The sequence below is a fragment of the Linepithema humile genome, chromosome 7 (genome assembly GCF_040581485.1).
Source record: "Linepithema humile isolate Giens D197 chromosome 7, Lhum_UNIL_v1.0, whole genome shotgun sequence".
NCBI lineage: Eukaryota > Metazoa > Arthropoda > Insecta > Hymenoptera > Formicidae > Linepithema > Linepithema humile.
In genome coordinates this window covers 1,777,166-1,803,125 of record NC_090134.1, presented here as the reverse complement: position 1 = coordinate 1,803,125, position 25,960 = coordinate 1,777,166, and the positions used below count along the sequence as shown (strand labels likewise).

The window sequence follows — 25,960 nt, the reverse complement described above, 5'->3', positions numbered from 1 at the left end:
GGAAAAGCGATACGATGAGCAACAACGGCGAGCTCGTTAACCAAAACACGTAATCGTACGCTTTCCCCAAAACAGGCGATTCATAAACCGCCATATCTCGTATTTCGCGCGTGACGCGGTCCGAGCGGCGATCTAAAGATGTGTACATGAGCGAATAAACAATGAACGTACAACAAAAATGATCAGACATTCGCGTTTGTTGTCCGCTTCTTTTGGCATTCGCGCTGAATATTCGCGTTCGGCTAGATTCATTGTTCGCTGTTTTATATATTGCGTAGAGGGACAAAACATTTTCTAAACTCTCCGCTTCGATTTCTTAACGCTCGATGATTGGATTATCGCGCGCGTCAACTTCTGTTTCTGTCGCTATGGAATATCTGCCTAATGTTCGTTTGTTCGCTCAGTGTACACTGATCTTTACTCTCAACGAGAAATATGTTATTCAGCAATAAACAGCGATCGCGCGCACGCGCGCATTATTTTACGCTTTGCCAAAGCGGGAACCGTCGCGAGATACTTTACACGCGATGTGTGCATGGCACTAGTTAGCCACCTAATCATTCGCCGGCGATCAAAACCGAAAGGTTTTCCGGCGGATTTCTCGACGGAACCGATTTTATCCGCCGGAAGTCACGCGATGCGCGGAAAATTCTTACGGCAGAGAATCGGCACTTTATCTCATCAGTCGCCGACCAGTCATCGCGGTTTTGCCAGCGTGACGAGAAAGTTTTTACGATAACAGAAAATGCGATAAAATAAACCGACGATGACGGATGGATCGTAGTGACGAATACGTACAAGTGCGCAGTCCGGCGGCAAACTTTTTGCGATAGAACAGATTCGCATCTCTCGAGAAATAAAAATATCAATTATGAATATACTTTCGGATGTGAAGAAACTTAACGAGGATGCAAAATTACAGTTCTTATCGTTCATATAACGCGCCGAGGGGCAAAACATTTTTCCAAACTCTTCGCTTCAATTTCTTAACGCTCGGTGATTGGATTATCGCGGATTGCGCGCGTAGTCGCAATCTCTTTTTCTGTCGCTATAGAACCGCGAATCTGCCTAATCCCGGGGCCCGATGCTAAGGGAACGAGGTGAACGGGTTTCCTGTAGATTTCAGTTACAGCCAGCGGGAAGCCAATAGTTAGGCTGTCGCGGGTAATAGAGGTTGATGCATGGTTCCCACGGCGCGCACCGGGTCCCTCTCGATCTGCTATTCTTCCGACCACCCCCGTGTGTCGACCGACTATCGCCCCCCCTCCCCCTTTCCCTTTTCCCCATCCAGCCCTCCCCGCCGTCGCTCCCCATCGCCATACTTCTCCGACTCGCCGAATCCACCATTCACTCCTCTCGCGAGTCACTCTTTATTTATTTAAAGCCCCGAGCGACCGGCCGTCCGCGGTCTGTACGGAGAGTACTTGGCGTTTCCGATGGGATTTAACCGCGCGGGGAAGAGGGAATTTGGTCGGCGCACACATCCATGTGCTTCGTAAGGGAGAGGGTGAGCGACCGCTCGGTCGATCTCCACCGGTCGATTCTCCATTTCCGCGAGAATTACTACCGTACGTCGTCGCGATTTCCATGTCTCTTCTGATTCCCAGCAGGCCGATTACACTCATAGACGACCTCACTGGTCATCCTCACTCCCCACCCTTTCCCTAGTCCTCATCTAACCAGCTTATTGCGCCAAGAAACACAAGATTGCGAAAATGTACAAAGTGTGCGCACGAAGACATTCCGGAGTGAAATTTTAAATGACGAATATTTTGGAGACATATATACGGTAATTACTTAAAAATTCCAGTCATCAAACAATTAATCTATTGATATTTTAGTATCACCGATGAACAGAATAAATAGATCAACGTGATGACAATTCTTATCCGAAAAATTTATTGCCAGCTTTAGGGTGTGAACGTGAGGACAAGAAAACGGCGAAAAAAGGAAGATATCGAGCCCGGAGATCCACAACAAGAAGTGAAAGCTCAGGGCAGTCCAGTCTGGAGACGGAAATCCCTTTCGTCGATACCTCAACCCTCGGAACCGAAGGATTAGCAAGGATCGAAAACTCGGGTGATTTGTAGCCGACGGGCAAATAGAATCCCGACACGGCCAACAAAGTCCGCAACGGCGGAGACGAGAAAAAGCTTGTTTGCACGACTAAAGCAACGAAAAACATTTCCCGTGTATCTTTTGTTGACCAAACAGCTAGGTATTAACGATACCGATTTCGTCGCCACGTGTCGCCCCCGTTGCGCCCTGTCTGCAATTATCCCTCTTATTGATGTTACTCTATCGACAACAATCGTCCGAGACTGGCATTTAAACGTTTCACTCTATACTCGTATAATCACAGTTACAACGCGTGCAATTTTCACGACTATTCTTATCGCACGGAACTCGAAGTTAGCGGAATAAATCGAAGGAAAGGGTTTAATCGAGAAAACACAGACGCGCGCCGTTCGATCGCGACACGCCAACTTTTACCGGTCGTAAGCAAACGCGCTATCGCAAGAACGAGGAGCGTTTCCGGATTAACAAGTTTCCATTAGTTCATTACCCTACCCACCCGAGTAAATAAATCATTGCCGCGAATTGCTCCGGCTCCCGACTCCCCGCGATCTTCGCCGTCTAGTTTCGACATCTTCGAGTTTACTCCCGACGCAACGAGCCGTAGCTCTCGATTAAGATCTCGTTCGAGAGACCGAGATACAAACACACACACACATACAAACATATAGATATATATATATATATATATATATATATATATATATATATATATATATATATATATCTCGATACTAGCATACATACCTGAGTGTACGTAGTCCGCTCCTTGCTGACAATTGCATCAAGATGCAAAACGAAAATCATCATTACATAACAAACATGAGGAGCGACGGTGTGAGAAGCCACCTTTAAATTACTGATAGATTATCATCAAACAATCCCTGCGCCGCGCGATTCTGATCAATCGCAAGCCTCCAAAGTTTGCTTTAATTTCACGACAGATTAAGAAACGGCGAAGATTTCAATTTATCTACCGGATAACGCATGTTTGTACACTCATTGAGTTAAATTGAATTCTTTATATCATAGTTTCATTCGTTAATTAATTATTCTCATGATTTAAATGATACAATTTTTAAATCATCTCTTTCTACGGCAAACAAAAAGCTCACCTAATCTTTGAAACGTGCGACTAAAGCAATAATAGCTACCAATCGCACGAAGGCACACGATAACGCATGACGTAACGCCATTTCGTCCCTCGTCGCGAGTGACAAGGTTACGAGATAACAATATCGCGGACACGAGGAGCGAGTAGGCGTACCTTTTTTTTTTATTTCACGTAACTGATAATTTTCAAAGGCGTGGCCGATAAAGTAACCGGCAATATTTACGAATCCAATGCAATATGCGTAGCCGTGCCCCTTAAAAAGGAAAACGTACCGAATTCCACTTTCATTGTGAATCGCAACAATGGCCCAATAAAACGCGGCCCAGTAAAATGCATTTTTTCTCTATAAAGCTATCATCGCGGAAAGAATGCACAGAATTCGCGACTGAACGACCCGTCAAGTACGAAATTGAAGGCCGTGCGAGCGTCACGGCGATGCGTCTCGGGGAGGAAACAAATTTTTGTTCGATTTTCAAGCTCGCCGTCGGCCTCAAATATTATTCCGATAAAAAGGCGGCCACTCTTAGCTTCGGTCTATTCCAGGTCTATCCGGGCGAATTCTTAGCGTGTTCCATAAAAATTCTTGGCTTAATGGCGCGAAGCCGAGAAGGGCGAGTAGACCAAAGAGGAAAGCTGTGTTACAAGAGGTGAAATAAAAACGGAATAGCGGCATGGATGAACTGACCCTCGCGCAACCTTCAAATCCAATAAACACTAAGTTTATTAAATTCGCTAAGTGAAAAAGATATAATAGGATCAGACAAGAGTGTCGAAACGGCGATTTGCTCGACGTCTTGCGTGAATCAGGGCGGTTCTTTGACAAATATTGCCGAAATAAACCATCGTTTACAAAGTCTTTCTCTAATAAAAGCCGATTAAAATTAATCAGAGAAATAAAATGTAAAATTCATGTAACTGTTGCGCGCGATTTAAGATTAAAAATTGAGAGTTCGCTCTTTGAACGCCAATTAATTCCCGATTATTATTGTTTAAGTATATTAAAACTCGACTAAACTTCCTTAAAGTATCAAAGGCACCGACATTGCTTTCACGTTAAACACAAGTTCGGCAAGTCTTAACTTTACAGGTTAATGTAATTCTTTATCTTTCCCTAAATTTACTTTCCAGGATTAAAATCCATGAGAAATTTGCGGACGTGAATAGAATTATCATTTCGACGATATTTAGCAAACGATACATGTTTCCCAGATGTTTATTTTCAAGGGACATTCTACAGCTGCAGTTCCTTCGTCTGGAAGACACATTTACGGGGGCAACTCTCAGAGAGTAACGCGTTCACTCGCGTGAGCGCGCACGCCTCTGCACGGTCGACAGATGCTCTCAGTTGTACGCACATACTTCGTTCGAGTTTAGATCTGTCGGAGAGGAAGCACATGATGCGAATCAGCTGTAAGAATGAAATAATATGACACGAGATAATGGTGGGTGTCTCGAGAGAAATCTGTTGAATTCCAAAAGCGCTTGAGTGATTTTTCAGCGGAAGAAGGCTTATAAATATATATCTTGCGAAATATAATGTTCTACGCGTTGCAAAGCGTGAGATTATACTGCACCGAATGATATTATATATAAATTTGTGAACTTAAAAGGTGAATATTGCACGATGCGCGTCAAAGGGTTGAAGCTGCTTGTTGAGACAGCAATGCTTCTCTCGCGAAAATGAAAAAGCCATTGCAGACTTTTGAGATAGATTAGTCGCATTAAGCGAAACGTTTAAGCGTGGATCAATGTAAAATAGCGAACGTAATTTGTAAATGAACGAAGCAGCGACTTCCGGCTCTAAGCAGCCGACTGACTTTGATTAATCGAGCGAGAAGTCCGACCTAAGGTTCACGAATTCCGTATTTAGCTCCAAATTGGCGTAATTCCTTCGACTGGCGTTCGACTTCCCCACCGGGCTTCTTAGTTTTCGCGCATTCTCATTTACCTCTAATGCACGAAGCGCATTCTCTTCCCTTTAATCTCACGGCGGCGCACTCCTGTGCTCCGCCAAGCGTAGAATGGAACACAGAGATTCGCGCTGCTTTGTGTTGTCATAAAAATGATAACAACGATAATGCACTCAGAAGGGGCCCCGTTTACTCTGATATTTTATACGCGATCTTTATTGTGCCATTTTTCCTGCGCCCGCCCGAGTTCTGACGTTTCTTACGTTATTGCATCGTAATCCCATGCACGTGGCACACATGTAAGCGCAGGTAAGCACGAACGTAACCCGATCACAAATAAGAGATGCCGTAGCGTTGCGGGCATAATGCAAATTGATTGAACAAGTATCTAAAGAAATATAAGAAGAACGAATCAAATTGCTATTTTCATTGTCGATTGTAGGCAACGTAAAAATAGAATTTTTCTTGGAAGATAAATGTACGAATGCTCGAATGGAAATAGCTTTAATGTATTAAAGTACTTAAATTAATGATGATTCGTATTTTTGATTGCACAGAGAAATTAGTGATCTTCTAAAAAGGCGCTCTCATTAAACATATAGCGTCTCAAAAGATTCTCTTTATCCGTTTCAACAACCTTAAGCTATAAAGGTACATCAAGCCAAAGTAAAAAAATAAAGAGTTGCAAAGACTAAAAAATGAGTAACGCCATTATAGTGGATGTTATTTATTGATAATTAAATGCGCAACTGCATTCATTTAATGATGTATTAAATAATATTTATTATATGTAACAAGCAGACTAAACTTAATAATATTTAATCGATATTATTAATTGGACATTATATTGCAAAGCTCGTTATTATCACATATACAATTGCATTTGTGCGTAAGAGATTATATGATATACATTTAAAGTAAAAATTGTAAAAAATCACACACTGCGAATTGAGAAGTGTAAATTGAGATTGCAATTGTGTAAATTGAGAACATTTTCGAATACGTATACAGGATGTTCCAGACAAACTGGAATATTTTTCGATAAATATATAATTCTTTTATTAGATATTTGCATAAAATGGAAAGAGATAATGAGACAGAGAGAAGAACAAAATTTAATGTGCGTAATAATTATTTTTCAAATATATAAATAATAAATAATTATTTCGAATAATGTTGCTATAATTTGCATGTACTTTGTATGTCAATTATCATTATGTTGTTACAGATCAACTTGTGAACAAGTCTGCTGTTGCGTATCGCGCCGGTAAGGCAATTTAATTTGTTTTATTTTAATATCATTAAGAGAATAGATTTAAAAATAATGTATAGCATAGTTTTAAATGCAACTGCAATATGTAAGTCATGCTTGATGTTACCTCACGTGTATATAATAATTAAACATATAATGTATATGTCGATTAAATAACTTTATTTTCGCTTTATTATTTAATGTACTAATACGTTGCACCTTTATGCTATTTAACTGTTAAATCTACGACAATAATCAAATATTCATATCGTTACGTAATTCGATAAATATACAAATCGTAAATAAAACACAAACTAACATTTTTTTATCGCGTTGTTTTAATATCAACATCACTGCATCCACAGTCTGTTTTATTTAGACAATCTATATACATCCTCCAGCAGTTACCACAAGCACATAAGTTCAATCACAAAGCTATAAAACGTGATCAAAAATAACTTGTAATGCATCCAAAAAATAAAAGAATTTTGTGTAAATCTGACTTTGTGCGTAAAAGTGTTGTATAAACTTTTGTTTCGCGGCGAAATACAGTCGTCATACGTTGTTACGTCAAACGCAAAATGTTTTTGAAAAAAAGAGGACCAAAAAAAAAAAAAAAGAAAACATTCGGCAAACCTCACCAAGTACTTGTATTTTCGTTTTTCCTTTTCGATCGGACTAGCGCAGCCACCCACGTGGACGAGCACGGGCACAACACTCGACCACCCAGAGGCGTATACATAAACACACGCATAGGTATATACAGATGCAGAAACATAGAAAGAGAGAGAGAGAGAGAGAGAAAGAGAGAGAAGCAGGAGCGTCCAGAGTGCGAATGGATGCACGCTCCGAGATGGGCACACACGGGCTTGGGGGTCGCACGTACGGTTCAATCGCACCCTTAATTAGCACACTCAATTAAACACACGAGCGCGCAGCTCGGACCCGCACACAACCCAGCAGAGGCGGCGCCACGCGCGAGTTTTTGCGTTTAAACTGCGTTAGAGGATCGAATTACGGACAATTATACGCCGGCTGAGCGAACTGTTTGTTTCGCGCAAACTGAATTAAAGAGAGGGCGAGAAGCTCCGTAGGGAAGCGTGAGGAGAGAGCAGAGTACGTAAGGTAACTTGTGCGGCTTCTCTTTATATATATATATATATATTTATAATCCTACTCTCCTGATCTCTAGGTGTCATCGATCTATAACTGCTTTTCTAACTTTTCCTCCCGACAGTATCAGAAATCAAATTAAAGTTCATCTTCAGTATATTAATATCGAAAGGAATTACATATATATATATATATATATATATATATATATATATATATATGTATAGCAACTTGTGAGATTAAATTATTGAAAGACTTATCTTTGAAAATCAAAAGTCTCTTCGAAGTAGTGTAAAAGAAATAAAACTTGTGCAGCTCATAATTGCAATTTTATCTTGATTTTAGAACACTTAAATAATAATAATAAATGTAAGAGTTTTTTCAAACTGTAAATCGTACTTTCATAGTACGCTCTCATTGTTTTTGCCACATTTGTTATACATTGTGACGATAAGACTGTACGTATGTACATCGTGCATCGCACGCTTATAGAGACTTAGCTAGTCTCTTATAGCTCTCTATAGTTATAGACTTTACCATCTTCGGAAATACGAGCGTTCGAAAAGGAGCATTATATGATATGACGGAAGATAGCCGCACGTCGGAGCAATATGCGTTTTCAGATCCGACACGTGCCGCACTAAAATTGTACGAGGGCTCAATTTTCCATTTGCTACTAGCACGGATACCCCGATTTCGCTATTTTCCAGGATTGTGGCAGAACCGTTTATCGGAAGACCGCGCCGCGCCGAGCCCGCTTCCACTTTTATTGCTCGTTAATAAATAGAATAAATTTTCTCATTAACGAGTACGAGGTTTCGAGAGAGCTGAGCCAGAAAAGTTAAAAAAAAGTTTTAAAAATATATTTCAAAATACAATACTTCCACTTCAACTATTTGAAACACTTGTTTTGCATCACGAAGAATTCTCATTACAATCAAGTTAAGCTCTCCGTGAAGCTCGCGTCGACCGAAGAGATTGCGGACGGTCGAAGCGACATTATAAGCGATACCGCGTATCGCGTCATCTCTTCGTTCTTGCCCAATTGATTTTCGGCGAGAAGCGGTAGAGCCCGGGGGGGTTAGTTGCATAACAACCCTATTGTCTATGACGAAACTCTCAATACCTGTTTATCGCCACTTGTCCCGAGTGCGCGAGCGGAGACAATAGTCGAACGAAAAAGTCGGATACTTAGAATTCGCAATTCGACGCGAGCGCGCTCGGGACGAGTAGATACATATATCAAATGTGAAAGACGATTACACGTACAATGAACCGTTTCCTAGGACTTGAAAAGGTATGCGCTTTCCAGATTGCATCGTAAAAGCTGCGGACGATAGAGAGGGTGTCGAGAGAAGGACTTTCATTACTTCTCATGTATGAAACTTTTCTCCCGAGCTAGGAGCCGAGATTAATTGGATGCACCGCGGCGTTGATGTAATTAAAATTTGATTTACTTCTCAGTTTCTTACTCGGCTCTTTACATAAATGGTGAGCAATAGCTTGTCCGTGCCATCGAATATTAAAATAATTATAATAGAGAGCGATTAAATGTGAACATTCTCTCATGTACATTGCGATATATTTTGTCAATAAAATTTTAATTTTATCTCTTTAAATTAAATAATATAAATAGTTTTAATTATATTTATTAATTTTGAATTATATTGATTTTATTTAATATGCTCGCTTCAAAATTGATCAATATTTATTGGTCAAAAAGTATTCTAGATTCTATTAATTATATTTTCCATTATTCATTTTGCACGTCATCATTTTCGTTATTGGATATAAATGGAGTTATAATACTATATAAAATTTTAATAAAAACATTAATGTACAAAAAGATATATTATGGTAATAATAATAATAATAACAAAACTGTAAATTTGATACAATTATTATATCCGCGTAAATAGATTCTTCATAAATAAACATGTAAATAATTAATAAAAATATAAAATGTTTTATCTTCTCTTGTAAATTGTGTAAATTTGATTGTTTTTATAAATAATCCAAAAAAAAAAATCTTTAATATAATAAATGTTTCGATTAAAACTGCTGAATGTTAAAAGATGTTCAATTAAAAATTGTTGTACAGATAACGTAAATAAGAACATAATTAAAGCACGGATTATAAACGCGTTAAAGCCACAGTTGAAGCCAAGAACTAACGCGAACCGACCCGTAAACTCTCCAACGAATAAATTATCGATTCCTATCGGAATAAATTATCGGACTCTTAGACGTTCTTAAAAGCTCCCGCGGAAACTTACCGTCTGTAAATATCAGATATTGTGCGAGACGAGTTTTATTTCTCCCCGCCTTCCTTACACTTGGAAACAAATTTCCAACTATGCTTACGCATCAACCTCCTGTTTCTATCGGCAATCTAAAAATCCCGTTTACGCTGCTGATTGCGCCGTTCTGTTTTTATCTCTCATGCGGAAACTTTTGCAAATCAACTGCTGAAGAGCTGTCAAACTAAATGCGCGAGTGATGTGTTAAGAAATAAAAGAGTGTTGCTAGTTGGAAAAGAAGCGTTATTTGTGTGGAAAACGCGAGTCGCGGCAAAACGCGTCATTTAATGCATCTCAGCGGAACATTTTCTGCTTATGGATTTAAAATGGATTTAAAATGACTTAATGGCCGAAATATGTACAAAATGACTAACAAAAATCATGAACATCATAATTTTTTACTGTAAATACTATCAACCAAAGTTTATAAAATTAAGTTGTTTTTCTTCATATATAAAAGTATTAATCACAAATATTACTAATGGTTCAACGTCATGTACAAATGTCATTTTTCTTAATTCAGCTTTGACTCTAATAACAAATAATTTAGCAAAAATCCGCGACGTTCAATGTAATAGATATATTAGGTATTAAATTATTCTGTCACTAGTTACGACACGTTCGTAAAGAGAACTGATGGCAATGTATTTTTCGAATTTATATTGCGCGCTAAATAAACATCTACCATTTATCGTACGCATATTTAAAAAAATCTATCACTATCAATTTTGCATAATTATTCGTTAATGGATGCGCAAAAAAAAACTTTTGTTACATAAAAAGAAAAGATAACTTATACAGTGATAAAACTTTTCACGACTCATTGTCAGTAACATGGGATTTCATATAAGCAACAACGTTGATCTTCACGATTGTAGGAGCGAAGATCATAAAAAAGAAAAAACCCATTTTTCGCCCTCATCGAGCGTCCCTTTATCGACCTCCCGCGCGCATACAATCCGTCAATTCCCAAAATTTCCAGCGCGATGGACATTAATTTTTCATCGTAACCGTCCCATGCTTTCCCTTTCAAAGCGATCCCCCTGCAATCGCTCCGTCGAGCGACATTTATTCACGGTAATCCGATCCTCAGCAGTAGCTTAAAGTCGACGGTATCGACGAAAAAATGAAGCTCGCAGATTGAGAGCAAGTAACCACCGCATCAGCTATAAAGATAGCATCAAAATTATCATGATGGATAAAAGAAGAGAGAAAGGGAGGAAGGAGGGAGGGGGGAAGAGAGAGAGAGAGAGAGAAAGAGCCGATTTCGCGATATATATTTATGTGATTCGAGAACGGAAAGGAGCCTGAAATAACGAGCGAGTAAATGGTGATAGTTCAGCACAGTTGATTTTAACGCGAAACCGCGGTTATATAAAACAACAAGTGCAGAACAAATGTGACGTTTATGCGACGTCATCGCGCCCATCAGAGCAATTAATTGACTCTCGAGTTTTTGAGATCGACTGACGCATGTTTATCCTGGCGTTCCATTTTGACGAACGTCATTAATTTTTAACGGTCGCGCGCCAGTGTCACGTTACATCTTTTCGGCACTTTGTTAACGATAATTAAAATTAATTGATACCCGGTATCGAGTTAATGGCGATCCGCGGACAGCGGGCGGCCGCGCGGGACGCACGCGATTTTTACATCGCGCCTTTCTCGCGGCGTTAATTAAAAACAATAAAATGTTTTCACAAAGGGAACGATAACGATGCCGCTCTCTGGCTTTTGATAAAAAATAATGAACAATGACGCGCAATTATCCTCGGTTCATTTACGTAACGCAGCTCATCCCCCAATTACTCCGCACGTTCGCAAACTTTCGCAAATTATTTCGCATATAATGAAATAACATCGTAATTATGCGTAATTATGTGTAATGCGATAGCTGTTTTCATTACATGTAATGCAATACATGCGACGGCTATCTCACTTCCGTTATCGTTATTATCAGGCAGGCTTCGTTCACGCTCTCCTAAAAGCGCCCGGCATTTGCAAACCAAATTTACCGCAACATGCATTAGGTTGGGTCGATTTAGGCCGAAGCATCTTTTTCCGAATTTTGATTTTCCCTCAAAATTTTCGCAACAACCACTTTCGCAGAATCGAGAGAAATTTCAGATAAAGAGTCGAGAAGAATAAATCTGTCTGACGGAGAAAAATTACTTTTCGAAATAATATCGAGCTAAATACATACGACTGTTTGTATAATCAACAATCTTTAATACGCGTATGTTCTTTTACGAATATATAATATAATAATTCTTTCAGGGATACATCAACACGTGAACTGTATTTAATCGCCATAATCACTCCGCATGCATCCGAAGTTGTGGAGTTTCGTGGTTTTCGCTTGTCGTTTTAGAATCTTGAATGGATTGCGTTTCGGTGTTTGAGGCTCATTCGTGCACATATAGCGTGGAGTCGCATAAAAGCATCGAGCCGGATTTCCATTAGTTTAATTACGAGAAGGCGGGGAGAGGTCAGGAGGATAGTCGATGCCGATAGGGAGACGTGTTTTCGGGAACTGCAGCCGAAACAGCAGCTACGAAGCAATTCCACGAGGATCGAAACTCGCGCCCTATCATTATCGAAAGACGAATACATACTCAAGTATAGTCGAACACGCTCGCATGCGCGCGCGCGCGCGTGTGTGTGTGTGTGTGTATGCATCGTCGTATGCGATAATGCAAGAAGTTAGAGATTAGTACACCTTATTAATGTTCAATATCAAGCCCCTTCTCCATCATACAATTTAAATTCTTAACAAAAATTTCGACACCTTTTTTAGTGGCAAGCAACAATCTATCGCACTTTTTATTCAAACGTTTAATTTAGTGGAAAATTGAAGCGACGTAAAAGTTACGCCGGTGTGTGCATCTGCTGAAAATTCCAGCGTCCTTAGACTCTTTTTTACTGCAAAGCCGATACACGCACGAGGAACACAAAAATTGCGCAATAGAGCGTGAGACAATATCGCGAGAGCGGAGATCGATCGGAGGGAATCCCATTTCCATGGAAATCGTAAATCGACCTTCCGGCCAGGTATGTAATTAAAAAGCTGCATGCATTCGAAACGACGCGCATTGTAAACTGCAGCGCGGGAAGAAAGAGAGAATCGGGAGGTGATCGAAACCGAGGAAGGCGGAGAGGGGGAGAGGGGAGGGGGGGGGGCGAACGGTAGTTAGCGGCGATGGTTACGGCCGTTGGAAATAGGCGGCCGGGGTGTGCAAACCCATCTGCAAGCTACCACACCGTCTCCTCGCGACTACCAACGCTCGTCTAACGGCGAACAAAGCGCGAAGCTGCGGAGCGCGCGCGGCCTACAAACGCGGCGCGCTGGAAGTGCCGCGAGAGAGTCTAACAATGGTTATTGTTTCGAGGGCCTGTGCTGTGTAACCGGGCTAATAAAATAGGGAAGACGAACCCGCGAGCGTGGGCACGAGTGGCGGAAAGCAAACGCGGAAACGCGGGATGAAGCGCCGGCGGGACAAAAAATCGGTAGGTAATGGAAAAGAGCCAACGGCGTGGCTAACTTGGAATCGGGGCCATCCGAGTTCACTCTCATCGTCATTCCGATACGGCAAATGGTCGCTTATACTCACTGCGCCTACTGTCACGTGAGCCCTTTTTACCGTCCACAATTGTGCACGATGTTTATCGAGGAGCTTAACCATCCGCGTTCCGGGTAGTTAAGCGTTTTATTCGCTTCAGCGTTTTCGGGCGGATGCTTTTATAGGAGATTTTTTGTAATAGCGATACTACAGATACGGTAAATTCTAATGTTACTCCGCCGTCACGTCAAGCGACGTGCGAAATAAGTGATAATATCGGTCAACAAGAATGAAAATTAAACGTGTGACAGCTCGTAGTCATTTCGTGCAAATTTAACGCTCACGGCATTTTGTACAGCTCTTTTTATTACGAGTTCATATTACATTAGAGAGAAGAGATTACTAGTAGTTTTCCGTCTACTTCGGTAACTCGTTTGTTTAGGAGAAGATAGGCAGTTTTCTACGAAATAAGAAAGTTGTATCTTCACACGCGAAATTCGGGAGAAAATGGAAAAAGATGGATGGGCTAAGATACGTCGTTAGTCGCATGAACATTAAATTATTGAGACGCGAACAATGCTTGATCGATTGTGATGGATCCGCCTATTTAATCGACACTCGGCGCAAGTATATCATTACGTTCTTGGTTATAAATTGTATTCGCACACAATTAAAACTCAATCAATATTTGACGACTTGTTATTGTGCCAAAACTTTACCCAAAATTATAACATATGAAAATCGAGATAAATCACAGATAAAGGAAAGAAACGGGAAGCTAACATTAGCTGTTCAACATTTATAAATTGCAAAATAAATTAGCGTGACGAAGACACTACTTAAAAATGATACGAGAAAAAGTCAGAGACATTTTTAATTGATCTGAGAATTAATAAAATCCCTTTACTTTGCGATAAGGAAGAAAGAGGTGAATGAAGGGTAAACTGGGAACGTAATATAAAAGATCCGTTCGAAGTTTATAAACTGAATATTATTGAGATACTAGCTGCCGGTAGCGGAACGTCGTGACAGTGAGCGATGAGGTACCTCGCAGTTCTCCGATTTTCTATTAAACGTCGATTTATTTATGGAATATTCGATGCGACGTGTCTCGCGACGGCGAGGGACGCAGCGGGACCGAGCCGACGTGGAAAATTCAAATCAACCTCCGCTGCGTCAAGGAATTTTTCGCGAACAACTCCTAATCTGTAAATCATTCAGTATGCGGACTACTTCCAAATCACGAATAAAAAGTATTTCGCATTACACTTCACAAAAGTAGCACAACTAAAAGAGATGATATCGAACAGCTTGTTCAATCATTTTTTTTTATGAAAAAATTAAGAATTGTGGTATTGTTAAAAGTCCTTTTTACTTCAACAGAAAGTATTTTATTATATTATCAAAAATTTATTAAAAAGTATTACAAATCAGCACTTGCAAAGCCAAAAAAGGGGAGAACAAAACTAAGAAAATGTAGTAGTTTGTAGGAATTAGAAATGTACTGAAATCCAATATTTCACGCGATTACAAGAAATAGAGATGAAAGAAGTGACAAACGTGACATTCATCATCGTCCTCGCCAAGGCCCAGAGGACTCGTCGAATTTCGAACAATATTGTCGATTGTTCCGACGTGTTTCGACGACAATAACCTGCTCGAGACGACAATAACGCGCTCCCGGGGGCAAAGGACCCCCAGATCGAGCATGCAACGCGACGTGTCCGGCCCTAATTCCTCTGTTTGCGTATGCAAACGAAGAGACGAGGTCATCGACGGGGTGCCGGGATATTCAAGCGCATTCCCATCCTCTTCGTTTTGTCGCGCAGTCGTGTACAATAAGCTTATGTACATGCACGAACGATTAAGTGAGCAATCGCGAGTCTATAAGGGCACTTTGCCGATAAGAAAACGTCATAAGATAATATCGCATTAAACTGGTGTGCATGCGTAGAATACGGTGGGAATATTACAAACGAGGAAATTTATTCAATTCGAGTGCACAAAGTGAAAACTCGAACAAAATATTGGAAGTGAAGCGACAAATAAAAATTAATTAGAGAATACAAAATTGGCGAAAAAATTTCGAAAATTTAGCAAATTTATTACGACATCGATTTACTCGTCGTTTTGTTCATTAATCAATTGATCAACACTTCTTTTGACACGAAATAAACGTCAAGCAACATATATTAATAAACACGGTGAGCTGCAGCGACAAACGGAACGAAGCTCATCGGACTCGCTCGCGTCGATTTGCGATAGAATTTAATTTGCCACTCCCCGCAACAATCAAATCGTTCCGAATTTGATACCTGCGCGCTCGCTCGTTCTCGCGCGATGCGTGCGTCTGACAGGTGAGCGATGCGGCGCACGGGGTACAGGTGGAAATAATACGAATGACGTCAGAGAGCCTCGGGAGTTAGAGCACGCTCCCGATGTGTGCAGAATCAACCGACCTGGACGCGATTAACGCAAAGAAAATATATGAAGCTAGCGAGAGAACAGCGCGGCGTGGCGTGGCACGACTCGGCTCCACCGCTTCGGTCCGGCTTGCTGCATTCGCTGAAAGGGTGCTTTGTGAAGCAACGCGCCCTTTGGGCGAGAGAACGCTGCCGGTGTATGAAAAGTCCTTCCGGACGAACGATCGTGAAATTGATCAAAGTAACGCGGGGAAAATCGATCCCCAGCGTAATCTTCGCTGCGCGAAACATCAAGCGGGATCCCGCGGGCCCGTCCGTAAGTGCTGCTTCAAACAGCGATGACAGGGAAAACAACAGACAACAGGGCAGTAACTACTGTGCAATGTGCTGAGAATCGTGCAAGCTTTACTACATTTGCAATAACACTGGAATACGTTTATTAATATCATAATTATTGTGCATATATAATATTTCCATCGTTTAAAAGTAACATTATACGAAATAAATTATTGCAAAATATCTGTTTAAATTCTAAAATTTTGCAAACATTATTTTCGTTTTCCCTCTAAAGTTTAGAATGTTCTTTGTGATTTTAATCCCATATTTCAGCAGCTATGATAAATACCATTATATTGCTCTCTATTTAATAAAAAACGAGACTGATGTTAATATAATATAAATATTAATCAGACAAAAAGATTAGGGCGTGGAGGGTTAACGCGAATAAGAATCTGCGCCGGAGGTTAGCTGCGAGAACACAGCTCGGGGTCTCGTACCGACGGGCATTGTGTATTAAAATTAAGGGAATACATTAAGCAAGTTAATGTTATTCAGCTTTTTGTTCGCGGCGCTTCTATAGAAGCGGTTTCGTACACCCTTTGCCGGCAGCCTGAAAACGCCCTCTTTTCTTTCCCTTTCCCGACGCGAAATCTGCGCGTTGCATACTTTCCGCGACGAGCCGATGAACTTCTCTGCATCGGACGCTTAGAGCCCCATACAGTGTGTTTCACAACTATTTCTATTTTTCTCAGCTAACGAGCTACAAATAAAATGCGTTCAATGTTAAAGTCCGGCGTATTTTATATACAAACAATACACGGTTGCACATGTATGAATGAGAAAAATAAGAATGGCAATATGTATAAAATCCTTCGTAAAGAATAATGAAAACGACAAAACCCAAAAATAATGAAATATTATTTTCAGTTAACATCAAGCGCTCTCAACTTTTACAATGATGGAAATATAATAATATTTATGCCAAACTTATGAGTGAAGTAACTTTATATTCTACTCGGTTATCTTTCGCCTGAAAATAGTTTAATTAAAGTGAGAATATAGCCGCGGAAATACGATATCGCGGAAAACACAATGGCTCGGCCGACGAAGAGAAAGAACTGAGAATAACGCGAAGAGTATCCGGATCCTCTCAATCGCTAACTACCTGTCATTGAAAGCACGCTTCGTCGAACCGCTTGAAAAGATCCTTCTTACACTCGTAAGGGAAACAGAACGTGCCTTTTTACAACGACAAAGGTATGTTACATAACTACCTGACGTAATGAGATCTCACCTTTCGCAATTTCCCGTAGCGGCTGCACTCGAGACAAATTCTTATTCTGTCTTGTATACGCGATAACTCGAATTCGTCGCACTCCAATCACACACACGGATTCTTTCATTCATCGTTTTTCATTTAAATGAATAACCTCCTGAGAGATAAGAATGACAACATTTGCGCGAATCGTATTAGCGTTCAATAATGGCAAAGTATAACAAAAAAAAATATTTTTATGAATCGAAATTTTGCGTAACAACATAAATTCTCCACAAGTAGCTGGCAATGGTACAACGTGACAGAAATTATACGTCGAAATAACGCAAAAAAGATAATGAAATTCCGAAAAATTTGCAATCGCCGGTTATACGCGTTAACGATCGATGTAATTCAAGAATGTCGCATGGCTGATAATCAGCTCACTTTTTCATCATTTGATATAGCGAAAATGTAAAAGCGAATCGATCAAATTCCTTTGCATGGAGACTCACAAAGAAGTATCTTTATATTGTCAGTTTTCTCTTTCTTTAGTAAAATGATAAACGAGTCATACATTATTTTACACGTTTAAAGAGAGAAAATCCTGTTATCCTTTAAAAAGTTATTAATATCGTGATAAAATATTAACATGAATATTAATATAAATCCGCGTAAAATGTAATTTATGATAATTAAATTTCCTACAGGTATAATTCTATTTTTACAATTATATAAATTAATTTTATCTCAACACTTTTTTTTCTCGACAAATCAATTTTTATCACTTTAACATATTCTTGACTATATTTTTCACTCGCACAGTATTTCACGTGGAGCTAACATCGGTAGCATAATGGAATGTTGATGACCGTTACTGCTTGTGTATTCCAGAACGCGGGGAAATCGCTGAGTAAATTAGACGCGCCGGCACAACCCCGGTTAACCAATACACCGCGCCCATCCTTCGTCGGAAGTATTTCAAGCGGAATTTTAATTAATATCTCGCGGCTTGTAGGGTGCTCGCGCACGAGTACCCTATATAGCGTATATCCCGTGGGCTGCAAAAGCCCAAGGGATGAAAAGCGATACCCAATGCCCCAAAGACCCGCCAGGGATGCTTTATATCGGCACTAAAACGTCCCGATTGCTTCCGAGGGCAAAAAAAAATGAAGAGAACAAGTAATAGTCTTTTTTTTAGATAAAAATGTTTGCAATCATCACTAAAACTGCCTACGGCGATAGTCGCTCTGTCCAAAAACTATTCGTATAAAATGCCGATTCGAAAGAGATCCCAACAATGCTTTTACGCGAACTAAAATTAAAACTGTTTCGATGCAATTTGTCAATTTTTACCGTGCGTTGATACCGGCGTGTGCGAAAACGTGCCACTAGGGCACAGCCAGGGATTGTATCTGATTTGATTGTATTTTTTGTGTCATCAGGAAACTCGTTTCTTCGCCAAGATTGCCGGAGGGTAAATCGACTCACCTTTATTCCGAGGGTGGGCGTCAGCATCCCGTAATCCGTAATAGGTGGCAGCATAACAGGGGGTAGATTTGCCATCATCATACTGTCTAAATTCTTCACAAGTATGTTCCACTGGTGTATCGAATACAGATCAATTCTATTGCCTACTAAACCTACCTGAAACACAAAAAAAGAAACATTAAATAGAAAAAAAATTCTCTCGGGGACACACGTGTTTTTCAATCAAGATATCTTCCAAGATATCTTAAAAAATATGATGGCGTTGGAAAAAAATCAAATATTACAAAGGTACGTAATATAAAAATAAAAAATAATTAACAAGATAATATCCCGATTGCCAGCGATACCACAGAATTCATTAAAACAATAGTTGCGAAAGTTTTACGCGCGGACAATATTCGCCGCGACCGCACCGACTGACACAAACCGTCAGTTTGTCACTGAATCGCCGAAATGCCAATCGATTGTGGTAGTACAAAGCGCCGACGGAGGCTTCCGACAAAGGACTGGAATAGTTTCGTATTCCAACTTTTCCATAAACCCCGGTAACATACTGTTGACATTTCCGAACATAGTCCGGAATACGCGACAGAGCTCGCGGTTAAAATTTCGTCCTAAGCCCCCGTTCGCGCGTCGTCTCCGGTCATAGTTGTGTAACTGCGCGCTTCAATTATACAAACCACCTAATTACAAAATTAATCCATTAAGCTCGACGGGATCAGGATGTTAGGCTTGCACACTGCACGACTAAGTTTGGGCATCCCGATCGGATCGCACGAAAGTCAACGAGCTGCGCGAAGATCATGCGATTACGATTGCATTAGTTAATAAAGCCGAGTGAATCTGTCAGAATTCAGGATTGATTACCTCGATATCGAAGATTCGAGAGCGAAGGAGTGATCGATTAAATTATGCGCGACAAATATAGCCATACTCGTACATATATGTACCATATGTATTTAGGGAAGTTATATTATGACAATATTATTAAAAAGTTGAGTGATAAGAATGAGGAAAAGTTTGAATAATTTCACTAAAAAATATCTGATAATATACTTTAAAATATAAAATTACATTATTATCGACAAAAAAATACCTCAAAAAATATTCAATAATATTTAAAACGTGTTTACAGAAAATTATATTGGTATTATTTATTAGTTTGGTATGTATATTTTTTGATAGTATTGTTTACGATTGTAAATATTTCAGCTTTAAGATAATTAATCTTTTTAGAATTCCGCAGAGATGTTTCGATTTTACTTCAATAAACCTCTAGTTAAAATTAAACGTTAAGCAATTGATTCTCAATATATCGTCAATTATTTAGAAAAAGTTGAAAATCATCCACAGTGTTCTACATTAATTTGCGAATACTTTTCTAAAATAAATATTTCGATGAAAAGTACATACATGCGAAAATATTTTGTGTTAAAAATAATTTCTCTTAATAGTGATCAAGTATCAGTACCTGAAAACTTTAGTTGACATAAAAAAAGTCATCACTGTTTTCTTTTGTTTAAATTTTTGTCGCTTTTCTATAAGATATCGATGACAGTAAAATACAATATAACATGCGTTCGCAAAATGATACGGTATCCCATTGGCATCCCTTGCACCCTGTTCAATGAGACGCCCGGTTTCATCACATTCGCGCGTCGCATGTAACCCTAGTGTCACGTGGCAGAATTGTTTCGGCAGGATTTTCGATCCCGAAGCGGTGTTACGTTGCTGTGAGCCGGTTAAGTGCTCTTCAATTACGCGGCGACGCAGGCAATTATGAACATAATCCTTTAAGATTTACATGGAAGACATGCACCCGCGGCGCAGGCACACCCGGATTTTAGAATCCGGTTGGGGGACTAGCCCGGGGACGGGCGAAGGAGCACTTCCGGCGGCTATGGGCGTACGAGGAACGCCGTGGAAACATGGCGTTCGCGGAAATAGAGATTTTGCGAGGGGTCTTACCTCGGATTTGCCAGTTAAGCCGCCTCGGATCGTGCTGTTACAGCGTTCCTATCTCTCTCGCCCCTCCCCCCACCCCTTCTATCTTTCACTGCATTCCTCGCTCGTCTTTTACTCTTAGATCGCCGACAGTCACGTGACACCAATCTAAGTTCTGAAGTATCGCTCGCTCACTCTCTCTTTCGCCGGCATCATCCCTATTTCGTAATGCTTTACTTTTGCACTCCACGGCTTTTGCACTATCTCATTTTCTCACTCAGACGACGTCAAGTGACATTCATTCACGGAAGTTGGCCGAGTTGCTAAATGCCGGCATCGAGTGACCGTAAACAATAAAGACAGGAGCATTGTTGGTGTAGTTGGTGAAATTGTCAATTGCTATGTGTAAATTTCGCATTAATTACGTGGATAAAGCTCACGGCATATTATAATTGGATGACATTTCATTTGTAGCGCATATCGCGCTTTTAAACCCACTTTGCTCTGTTAATTCGAAATAATTATACAAATGGCGCATTACGGATCAATAAAATAACCCATAAAACGAGAAGAATCTCGCGTGAGAAACAATTCTGGTTCGCCCACGAGTTCTTAAAAAAAAAATCACTAACAATAAGTATCTGTTACTATTGCGCGCTTATGAAATATTCAGATTTTTCTTCGAACGAACAAAGACTCGGAATACTGGAAGGGTTAAACGCAGACGACGGCGATAGCAAGGCAGCGTTTCAATGAACATGGAAACAACAGCGGCGAGCGCGAATGGCGCGGATGGCGATCGAGCGCGTAATAAATTACCGCAACGATCGGCGGGGAATATGAGGCGCACTTTAATGCACCCACGAGATCTCCCGCGCACGGCTCTCTTCCCGTGTATCTATTGTGCAACAGCCAGTATAGGGAAATCGAAATGTGTCTGGTGGCCGTTCCTCGCCCCGTTTTCCATCCCTTTTCTCCCCCCGCGCCGACCCTTCTCGTGCTTTTTTCTCAACGGCCCCAGATATTTTATTCAGCGGCACTCCGCTCTCTTGCGCGCGCTTCTCGCGCCATTTGATATTGCAGTCTCATTGCATAAAATCCAAGGCCTGCATAAAACAGCCCTCCACGCCCCTCCCACGCGAGCCCGGACATCCCGGAATACGACCGAGACCTTCCGCTATGGCCAGAGAATAGGAGCCTCGCGCCACGATCGGATCCCGAAAGGGATTTCTAAATGCAATTTCCGATCAAATGCATCTCAGCTCATTAACGTCTCCGAAGTACATTACTCGATAAAACAATCCACACCAAAAAGTTTCACATCTCTATTTTTATCACTCGCACGATTCCTCTTCGAATGCTACTGCCGTCATCTTATCAGAAATACCCTTTACGTCTAATATTTCTAAACTCTTTTTAGAATCGTCCAAATCCTCATTCTTCTAATTGACGAAGTATAATGTTGAATTATTATTCATAAAATTTCATACACGTCAAGTTATGACGCATCATACGGTTGAGCCCAAGTTAAGGCTAACGTGCTGCATATCGGAGTACCTCTCATTGAATTTTTTCGCGGCGTGAATACCGATGGAAATATGTGAAATATGCGTGCCGTCCCACGAGAGATAAAGCAAATTTTGAAAAATAGTTCATACACACACGTACACGCGCGGAAGCACACCCCCCCCCCCCGCCTCGCATCAAGCGCACAAATTAAATACACGAAATACTCGACGCTTGCGAACGCTTACAATGTAACTGGTAAAGATCATTTTACAATACCGGAAACATTTTTTTTTTAAATAAACACGAGAAAAGTATCCCTTTGTTCACGCAATGACAAAAAAGAAATGGAATTCGCCGATCAAGACTAAGTAACGAATTATATTTCGACATGACCCGCATGCTTCGTGAATAAAACGAATTGAAATGTAATCCATACAAATATAACAATTTGGTAATATTGCCAATCGTAACATCGCATCATAATAATGCAGAGAGGGGGAGGCGGGCATAGTAATTAATGATGATACATTTTGACATCGGCCCAATTAAACATGCTTTTTCTAGTTAATTAATTATGCATGATAATGCAGGCCGCGCATGTATAGAAACCCGCACAAATTTCTATTTATTATTATACCATTAAGAATTATCTTGCATAATGAGGGAACAAAAATTGCGAGCTATTCTTCAGCGAAACTTTCCGATATTTCTTCATATCATCGCGAGTGTAGCAGCGTGAGCGTATAATGATAAAATACATCGCTATAATAGCAAAATACACGATGCTCTCTCCGTGAAAAAAATATAGCGCATGAATTTTACGTATGCACTCACCTTAACGCGAGAGATTGATAAAAGCTATAATCAACAGCGCGATCAACTTAGCAGTGACGCTGCAATTTCGATATTACAAGTATCCGAGTAGCGACGCATCCGATTGTGTTATCTACTTTTTTTCATCAATCGGCAAAAAGACGCACAATTCATATAAAGCAAAAACCGATTGGTATTTTCGAAAAGCTATCCCACTGCAAAACAGCGCGCAGAGAGGCTATTGCGAATTGCAATCGCCAATTAGAATTATACCAGATGGTCGTTCGACCGATGATACTCATGGTATTACGATTCACAAGCACGTATATTGAATTCAAAGCTCTGACACCAACCATAACCGCGACACTCATCATCCGGGATCACAGTCTTTAATCCGAATCGATCCCGCATTAATAGTTAGGCATGCACACACGGCTTTTTTGTGGATCTGATTCGCGGATTAAATCCGGCGGATTTAATCTAACACAAGCGGCCTTGATCTTTTGTTGCGCACTAATATGACTTTCCTCTAATAAATGAAATTTCTTTACAATTCAAGCCAATATTCCAAAAATGATGGATTCGGTCCTTTTGAAGTTCGATCGTTCAATGTCGCTTTACAATTTAGTTTTTTTTTTTACTTTTATCTCTTATCTGTAATTCGCCACTATTGATCCTGACTTGGATTCGCTATTCGAATGTCAGATTAACCTCTCGCTCTTAGCGAGGAAATCTGATTCGCAGATTTAACTCGCAATGGCGGTTAAAAATCCGGAATTTCTCTCTCAGCAAGACCAATTCATTAATCAGCAACGCAATGGTGCAATGGTGGCGTACCTTCAACACGAGTAAATATAATATGCATGCATGAGATTGTCCGACTTTCATTCCTGCACGTGACGCGTGCAAGCAGAATGCGCATTTCAGATGTTCAAAGCAACAATTGCGCGCGTTATTTCGCATTAATACGCATAAAGCGGCTACGATGTGTCCACCGTGTCCGATCTTTCCCAGCGATCCCTGTCTCTCCCTGTCTCTTTTTTTATTTTCCTCTTGTTCTCGTATACGTTATCCTCCCGCGTTTCTCTTCTCTTTTTCTCTTTCTATCTTTTACCGTGTTTCTCTCCGGTCACGCTCGGTTTCCGCGTTTTCTCTTTGCCCTCGTTCAATTTGTAGCGCGCTCCTCTGTTTTTGTCCGTTGCTGCGCCAGTGCTCCCTTCCTGTCGCTACGGTTTGCGTTTGATTAATTCTAAATTCACCTACAGCTAATTCGACGCCGATTAACTCCGCTTTCACGAAGAAACATGTGTAGACGAAAAAAAGAAAAGACAATATTAATTCAAAGACTATTCGAATCGGCATTCATCCGTCTAAATATTCTATTCTGATAAAAATATTGTATTTATCTTAAATTAAAAAAATAAAATATAGAAAGAGCAGCAGCTTTTCTTAATGGCATAGAGTAAAAAACACGCCGTTACTAATCACTCAAAAAAATATTTCGCTGATGTAGTTAGATTTCTAAATATCGCAACAAGAATGTATCGCTATTTTTCACCTCTGTGAAGTTGGCCCCCCATTTTTCAAAATAAAAAAAAATGATTAGAGTTCTGGATGCCCCCCGAGGAGTTCTAGAGTTCTCAGACCATTTTAGAAAGAGTTCTGCCATTTAAAGTAAAGAAAACACCATTTGAAAAATGGGGGGGCTAACTTCACGGCGCCCCCCATTATGTAAAAAATCCAAATTTTTTTATAGTTCTGAGTAGATTTCAAATAGTTCTATAGTTCTAGATAAGATTCAAAAATAGTTCTGCTCGAAATACTACGTAAATTAAATTTGAAATTCTCGACTTAGAAAACGAAAAATAGCGAGAACTCGTTCAATTTTGATTTTAGCGTTTCGAGCCTTAAGGATAATCGTTAGAACTCGTGAGGGGCTATACAGAACTCTCAACAGAACTGCCGGTTACCGAGAAAAAAATTTTTTTCCTGTAGGACTTAAAAATTTTTCGAATCCGAACCTTCAACGAATCCGAAGCTTCAACCATCGAGAACTTTTTTATTTTACCTCTGAGCGTTACGAGTGTTAATAATTATCGTTAGAACTCTTCGGGGGGCGTCCAGAACTCTCATCAGAACTGCCGGTTACCGAGAAAAAATTTTAATAGAAATTTTTCGAATCCGAAACTTCAACCATCGAGAACTTTTTTATTTTACCTCTGAGCGTTACGAGTGTTAATAATTATCGTTAGAACTCTTCGGGGGGCGCCCAGAACTCTCAACAGAACTGCCGGTTACCGAGAAAAAATTTTTTTTTCTGTAGGACTTAGAAATTTTTTGAATCCGAAACTTCAACCATTGAGAACTTTTTTATTTCGCCTCTGAGCGCTTCGAGTGTTAATAATTATCGTTAGAACTCTTCGGGGGGCGTCCAGAACTCTCATCAGAACTGCCGGTTACCGAGAAAAAATTTTTATTAGAAATTTTTCGAATCCGAAACTTCAACCATCGAGAACTTTTTTATTTCACCTCTGAGCGTTACGAGTGTTCATAATTATCGTTAGAACTCTTTGGGGGGCGCCCAGAACTCTCAACAGAACTGCCGGTTACCGAGAAAAAATTTTGTTTTCTGTAGGACTTAGAAATTTTTTGAATCCGAAACTTCAACCATTGAGAACTTTTTTATTTCACCTCTGAGCGTTACGAGTGTTCATAATTATCGTTAGAACTCTTTGGGGGGCGTCCAGAACATTTTTCTCGGTAACCGGCAGTTCTGTTGAGAGTTCTGGACGCCCCCCGAAGAGTTCTAACGATAATTATTAACACTCGTAAGCCCCTCACGAGTTCTAACGATTATCCTTAAGGCTCGAAACGCTAAAATCAAAATTGAACGAGTTCTCGCTATTTTTCGTTTTCTAAGT

At 40.2% G+C, this 25,960-nt stretch overlaps 1 protein-coding gene across 11 annotated transcripts in view; it reads right to left on the bottom strand.

Moving 5' to 3' along the window:
• heph (polypyrimidine tract-binding protein 1 heph) overlaps positions 1-25,960 on the bottom strand; it is a 365,110-nt gene that overhangs the window by 205,477 nt on the left and 133,673 nt on the right. For 8 of the 11 annotated variants that reach the window (XM_067358872.1, XM_067358873.1, XM_067358871.1 and 5 more), the window contains one exon: positions 18,774-18,929. The exons of 2 other annotated variants lie outside the window; for them this stretch is intronic. In XM_067358872.1, coding sequence (XP_067214973.1) covers positions 18,774-18,929 — 156 coding nt within the window. The remainder of the gene's footprint in view (positions 1-18,773; positions 18,930-25,960) is intronic. One more of the 11 variants, XM_067358877.1, reaches the window with a different exon arrangement.